The sequence below is a fragment of the Betta splendens genome, chromosome 1 (genome assembly GCF_900634795.4).
Source record: "Betta splendens chromosome 1, fBetSpl5.4, whole genome shotgun sequence".
Lineage (NCBI taxonomy): Eukaryota > Metazoa > Chordata > Actinopteri > Anabantiformes > Osphronemidae > Betta > Betta splendens.
Window position 1 is genome coordinate 17,670,919 of NC_040881.3, and position 7,408 is coordinate 17,678,326.

The following is a 7,408-nucleotide window of genomic DNA, read 5'->3' on the forward strand; positions in this document are numbered from 1 at the left end:
AGACTGATGAATCCGCCTAGGTAGGCAGTAAAACATTTGAACCTATAGTCCAGATGCCATGACTAAACAGTATATATAAATGAATATATAAAAAATAATAAATGAACATAATGTATGTTAATGTTTAATATTATTGTTACTGAAGAAACACCTTTTTGTTATTCTTTCAGGACATCTTCAAACAGGCCACAGAGGACCGACTGACAAGTGCGAATGAGCTTCCATACTTCGAAGGTGACTTCTGGCCCAACGTGCTGGAGGAGAGTATCAAAGAGCTTGAACAGGAGGAGGAGGAGAGGAAGAAAGAAGAGAATACAGCATCTGCAGAACCTAATGAGGTTAGGACATGGAGTTGTAATAATGTAATCATTTTGAACCTGATAACTAGATTGGTTAAATTTTCATGTGTGTGTTCTGTTTGGTCCTACAGGTCACTAAAAACAATATAAATTAAAACAAGGCCACATTGGTTGTAATCCTCACTGCAATTCTGCACGTGTGTATATGTACGTACTGCAAATTCCAGGCTATTGAGTGCACCTGAAAATAAGCTGCACCCATTAGATTTTTTTCAAACATATAGGCCGCATCTGTTTATAAGCTGCAGGTGTCCACATTGTAATGTGAGATATTTACACAGAAAGATTTCTGTAACCTTTATTTACACATGCATGTCTTTCAGTCCAGCCATTAGTAGGATTTATTGATAACAGCCACTTCGCCTATTTGCCAGTGGTACATACCGTGCAGGGATTTGTCCCTCCATTAGGGTTCCTTCTCTTTCTTCCCCTCCTCCTCTGGTTTCTTCTGCCTGAGGTATTCACCAAGCAAGTCATCAGTTGGGGCCATCTTTCTGATGTATTCATGGATCTTAGTTGTTTTATCCTAGATAGTGGCTTTGACACACACACACACACTAATCCTCAGGCTCTGTCCTTCTGCTTCGCATACAGTCTCAGGGTACTGTTTTATGTTTATACTTTTTTATGTTGTGATGCACCACCTAACAACACCAAGAAAAATTCCTAGTTCTGTAAAGTGCTCCTTACAGGACATGATAATACAGCTTGATGTCATCCATGTAGAGGATGGGGCTGATAGTTACGTTTTTTTATAGTCGGTAGCCATAACCAGTCTTAGTGCTGATCTTGCTGAGAAGGTTCAAGCCTGTGCAGAACAGCAGCGGGGACAGAGTATCTCCTTGGTATATGCTGCACTTGATGTTGACTTAGGTGATTGGCTTGAAGTTGGCTTCTGGGGTTGTTTTACGCTTCCCCAATGAGTTCTGAATGAAGGTTTTTAGGAGTCCAGGGGCCTCATGTACAACGGGTACTTAAGCACGAAAACGCGGCGTAAGCACAAATCTACGCCCAAGGTCAAATGTATCAAATAAAAAGGTAACGTAGAAACATGCACAAATCTACAGTAGCTTGTGGGTTTAAGTACTTTTCTACAGCTATTGGTCCATTAGCGACACCAAGAGGTGAAACTGAGAAACTGTTCATCATTGTGAAAATAATCATTAGTCACACCGGAGAAAAACGATAATTAATATACAGCCATGCGTCTGCAATTAGATAAGATGATTTAAAAATATGAGCAAAACGGTGCAATCATATATTCTACAGCTCTGTTATATGATCTGTTAGAGGATCTAATAGAGGATCTGTTACAATCTGGTAAAGGTGGCGGTTCTTGGATCGAGACGCAGCAGAACCTGCGCAGCCAGCGCACATCCAGCTGTTGACCACTCTAGGGTCCCAGCCTTAGGGGGAACCAGAGGAAGCTGCAGACTGGTCGGGTAATAGACCCTTAGCTGAGCCCAACCGAGCCATGCCAGCTCTGTGGGACGCAATTATCCATATATCAGCAAGGCATCCCATATGGTTGATCAGGGCAACATTAAAGCGTAGTTTGCATCAAGAGCAGGTTTACCTGATGTGATCAGACTCACCGTTATAAAGGACCGTCACTCTCCACACTTTCCGCTCTTGTGCGGAACCTGCAGCATTAACACATGGTCCCACTCTGCGTATTGCGCAGAAATACGCGAACTGTATTTAAATTAATTAACATATTTGTTTTCTCTCTACCACGTTAAAAATTAAGTAATAGAAACAGCTTGTTTTTTTTACTTTTAATTTGAAATGAAAATCAAATGAACTAAAGCTGAACAGACCTAATTTCCTGCCAGAAGCATGTTTGTTCACCTGCTGGATGAAGTGCAAACCAGCAGCAGTGCTGTTAGGGAAGCTGGCCTATATTGCACTGTGTAAAGTTGGGAGAATTATGACATTACAGTGGGACAGTATTTTTTAAAATGCTTTTTCATTCTCCCTCAGGGTACACCAGGTGACAGCAAAAATGCCAAGAAGAAGAACAACAAGAAAACCAATAAAAACAAGAGCAGCCTGAGCCGAGCCAATAAAAAGAAACCTGGGATGCCGAATGTAGCTAATGATTTGTCCCAGAAGCTCTATGCAACAATGGAGAAACACAAAGAGGTCAGATTTTTATCTGATTGCCAAGTAACATTAAAAGCTGTTTTATTTGTGTCAATCTTTTAAGAACCTGTTTCAGTTTTAGTTCTCTAAATTTGAATTTTGTCCTATCCACTATAGGTGTTCTTTGTGATCCACCTCTACTCTGCACCTATGGTTAACACTCTGCCGCCCATTGTTGATCCTGATCCCTTGCTCTCCTGTGATTTGATGGACGGTCGTGACGCCTTCCTAACTCTGGCCAGGGATAAGCACTGGGAATTCAGCTCCCTCCGAAGGTGCAAGTGGAGCACCATGTGTATGTTGGTTGAGCTACACAACCAGGGACAGGACCGCTTTGTCTATACATGCAACGAGTGTAAGCACCACGTGGAGACACGTTGGCACTGCACTGTGTGTGAGGTAAGTTGTTTTTTATTTTAATGAAGAGGACTGAAGCAGAAATAACAAACACTGTGTATCCATCATGTAACAAAGCTTCATTAACCTCTTGAGTCCCTGCGTCCTTATGTTGGCACATTTTGGGCTTCCTGCACCATATACTTTAATATACTTTAAAATTTAATAATATACAGTTTTTACAGGTGGGTTACTTGGTCTCTATCTAACAGTAGTAGCTTTCTCAACTCAAACGTTGAAGCAATTTATCTTTTTTATTAACAACAAATATTTTTAGCACATTTTGCCATGTTCTGGCGTAGTTTTGTGTCTAACACCAATATTATGCATTAAAATAAACCCAATCTCCCCACATGAGGACATAATTTTTTAAAAAACGACTTCAGGATCAAAGACCATACTTGGATTTTTATTATTATCATGTCCCAATAATCCCAAATAGATAGGAAAAATTACAAATGCATATGAAACCAGAGCGCGGGTCTCTAGAGGTTAAGTACTACCATGTAAAAAGTTAGTCTGTTGACTTGAGAACACTTGCACTTCAACTGTTCTTCCGTGACTTATGTGGTTACGTAATAATCTTTTGCAACATTTAAGGTACACTTTTATCAGATTAATTGAAAAACTAATCGGCTGATTAAATGTTTACCAAAATAATCATTAATTTCAGATTAGGATGGGCAGAGAGTAGTAGTAGTGAATAAGAAATAAAATGAATAGGTTTCATCAAAAACCATAAAAACACTAAACTAAACCTTTACATTATTCTTGGTTAGACTGGTAAAACACCTTTCCTCTCTCTTTTTCATCAGGACTTTGATCTTTGCATCAATTGTTACAACACAAAGGGCCACGAGCATCAGATGGTCAAATGGGGTCTCGGCCTGGATGATGACAGCAACAGCCAGAGTGGGGAAGCCTCCAAGAGTCCACAGGAGAGTCGACGCTTAAGTATTCAACGCTGCATCCAATCCCTGGTCCATGCTTGCCAGTGTCGCAATGCCAACTGCTCTCTGCCATCCTGCCAAAAGATGAAGCGAGTCGTTCAGCACACCAAGGGCTGCAAGCGCAAAACCAATGGTGGATGCCCTGTATGCAAGCAGCTTATTGCTTTATGCTGTTACCACGCAAAGCACTGCCAGGAGAACAAGTGTCCTGTCCCATTCTGCCTCAACATCAAGCACAAACTTCGCCAGCAGCAGCTGCAGCACAGACTCCAACAGGCCCAGCTAATGAGGAGAAGAATGGCCACCATGCAAGGCAGAACTATGCCACTACCATCCCCACCAGCCTCAGCTGCCCCCAGTACTCCTACTTCTCATACCCAGCCCAACACTCCCCAGACACCTCAGCAGCCACTCTCCAACCAGCCGCAGACGCCAAACTCAGCAGGTGTTATGTCTCCCTCTTTCCCCAACACACCCCGCAGTGGTCCGCCTCAAGCACCGTTGTCCCAGGGCAAGCCTGGGCCCCAGGCTTCCCCACTACACCAGCAGCAGTCCCCTCTCCCTCAGCCTTCCCAGCCGCCTCAGCAGCTACAGCAGCAGCCACCACTTGCTGCCGTCAAAGTTGCACGTCAGATCGAGATGATGGCACAGGCTCAGCAGAATCAGCAGAACTACCGTGTGAATATGAATGGCTTGCCCATGACTCCTCAGCAGCCACAGCAGCGTTTGGCAGGACCAATGCAGCCACCCATGCAGATGATGTCAGGGCCCGCACGGGGACAACAAGGCATGCCTCCCAACATAGCCCCTGGCCAGTGGCCTGTAGCTGCAGGAGCCATGCAAGCAGCTCAGACACAACAGCCAGGACTTGTACCAGGTCAGAATCCAAACCAGGCTTTGACCATGCAACGGGCCATAATGCCTGCAGGACAGCAACCTCAGCAGGCCCAGAGGATGCTAATACCACAACAACCTGGTGCCAGACCACAAACACCCCAGAGACCTGGTGCTATAGCTCCCAATGCCCTACAGGACCTTCTGCGTACTCTTAAATCTCCCAGCTCGCCCCAACAGCAACAGCAAGTTCTTAATATCCTCAAATCAAATCCTCAACTCATGGCTGCTTTCATAAAACAGAGAACAGCCAAATATCATGCCAACCAGCCACAGCAGCAGCAGCAGCAAGCAAATCAACCACAACAGCCTGGCGTGCCACAAATGCCAACCATGGCCATGCCAGCAGGGGCAGGACAGAGGCCGGGGATGCAGCCCCAGCAGCCTTCTGCACAAGGCATGGCAGCATTAGGGGCTCAAGGGTCACTAATAAATGCCGCCCACAACAACAACCCCCAGATCCAGGAGCTTTACCGTCGGCAGCTTTTAAGACAGCAGCAGCAGCAGCAGCAGCAGCAGCAGCAGCAGCAACAACAACAACAACAACAACAGCAGCAACAACAGCAGCAACAACAACAACAGCAACAACAGCAGCAGCAGGGAGTGATGGCCCAGGGCCACCCTGGGCAGTTTCCTGCTCCGGTACAGGGTACAGCAGCTACATACTCCCAGCTCCGCATGCAGCAACAACAGCAGCAGCAGCAGCAGCAAATAGCAATGCAGGGAGGAACAGGAGCAGCTGGGGGACCCATGGGTCACCTCCCACCCATGGCTCAGATGGCCCAACCTGGAATGGGGATGGACTCCCCCCCCAAATTGCTGCATCCGCGAATTCTTCAGCAACAGCAGCAACAACATCCCCAGCAGCAGCAGGCTGTCCTCAAGCAGCAATTGGGATCTCCTGCTCAGCACAGCCCCATGAGCCCCCAGACCCATTTAATGGCCAGCCAAGCCCAGGGTGGAACACATCTTTCTGGTCAGCCCACATTAGCCAATGCTCTCAGCAACCAGGTCAGATCTCCTGCCCCAGTCCAATCACCCTGTCCTCCCTCACAACAACAGCCACCACATTCCAGCCCCTCACCACAGATCCAGAATCAGCCCCAGCCTTCACCACAACATCCTTCTCTGCCACACTCTGGCTCTCCGCACCCAGGACTTGGAGGTCCGTTGCAGTCCATGGACCAAGGACACTTGGGAACACCAGAGCAAAGCGCAATGCTACCACAAATTAACACGCCCAATAGAGGGGCATTGAACAGTGACTTGGGTTTGGGGGTTGATGCTACAGGGGACACTCTGGAGAAGTTTGTAGAGGGATTGTAGCATTTCTGCTGGGATCTGAAGAGTACATTCTTGCTCTCAGGAACCCATCCTGATTTTCCTCTACTCCTTAGTCCCCTCAGACTCCTAATCTGTTAGAGGGCTTTGTTTGTTCTTTCTAAGGCTGAACTTTTTTTGTACTGACTTAAAAAGTTTCGGATGTTCAGACAGAAAAAGAAAATTGATTAAGAAAAATAAAACAAAAGTCAACACTTCTAGGGAATGTAATTGTTTTCTGTACCCAGAAGATGGGTACTTTTTCCTTTTTCGATGCTGAGGGATTTGCAAGTTGCTTATTAAATAACATTTAAATTGCAAAGAATATATTTTTTGGTTGAGACCAAATGTGTTCAATACTCAAATTTATTTTTGTTTTGTTGGTATGTGTTCATGCCTTGCTTCTTTTTTTAAGAAAGTGTACAATTGCATTATTATATTCATATCTTTTTATTTTGTACCTTTGGAAAAATATCTTAATGCATTTTTTCTGTTAAAAGTGTAAAATAATTTGTCTGGAATCAAGCCAGGTTTTTATTCTTTTTTTCAAGCTGTTCGTTCCTGGCTCTTGTAATCTAGTTCTGTACCATTCAGAGACTTAGAGCTCTCCCTTCCTCTTTGTGTGTATGAAGAGCACTCAGTTGTAATAAAATGGACTGCAGCAGGTTGTGTATACACAGGCATGTATGCAGGCGCACATGAAGACACTGACACAAACCCTCACAGTCACTAAGAGAAACAAAGCTCCGACTGGTTTCACCAACAAAGACTTCAACCTACATCTCACGTGGAAACCTTGTCTTGCAGGTGTAGGAAATTGTTGCTTTGACATTAAAAACAATTTGTCATATGTTTTTGTCATACAAATGTTGTAAAGTGTAAAGATTGTGAGAAAAAGACCAGTCCCCTAAGCTGAGGTGGAATGATCACCATTGTTTGTAGGCTACATCTCCGATGAAGCTCCATCCTTTAAATTTTACACTAAGTCGTGTGGTATCGAGGGATGAAGGGCACGTTTGAGGTTCACCCTGAGGAAAACTAAATGTTAGAACTCTCATTCCTCTCAAAAAACTTGAATTGCGGGGAAGGGGGGTCTCTTATTGTAAATCAAGTTATTACGCAAAATACTATAAATATAAGGAAGAGAAAATGAAATCACTGTATAAACTGGTAAAAAACTCATTTCTTACTTATATACCATATTGTTAAATAAACTGTGTACAACAGAAGAACTTCATTACTCTGTTGACTAAATAAGGTATCTCAGTCCTGGTGTGTTTTATTTTTATCAACTACTTAAAGCCCTGTGTTCCCATTTTTTCTCATTTGCTATGACACTTAAAT

The 7,408-nt window shown here is 44.1% G+C and overlaps 1 protein-coding gene across 4 annotated transcripts in view; it reads left to right on the forward strand.

Moving 5' to 3' along the window:
• The window catches only part of crebbpa (CREB binding protein a), a 35,561-nt gene extending 28,238 nt beyond the window's left edge, over positions 1–7,323 (forward strand). For all 4 annotated transcript variants that reach the window (XM_029142620.3, XM_029142636.3, XM_029142646.3 and 1 more), the window contains 4 exons: positions 171–338; positions 2,343–2,504; positions 2,622–2,903; positions 3,716–7,323. In XM_029142620.3, coding sequence (XP_028998453.1) covers positions 171–338; positions 2,343–2,504; positions 2,622–2,903; positions 3,716–6,070 — 2,967 coding nt within the window. In that variant the 3' untranslated portion in view covers positions 6,071–7,323. The remainder of the gene's footprint in view (positions 1–170; positions 339–2,342; positions 2,505–2,621; positions 2,904–3,715) is intronic.
• Positions 7,324–7,408: the final 85 nt, after the last annotated feature.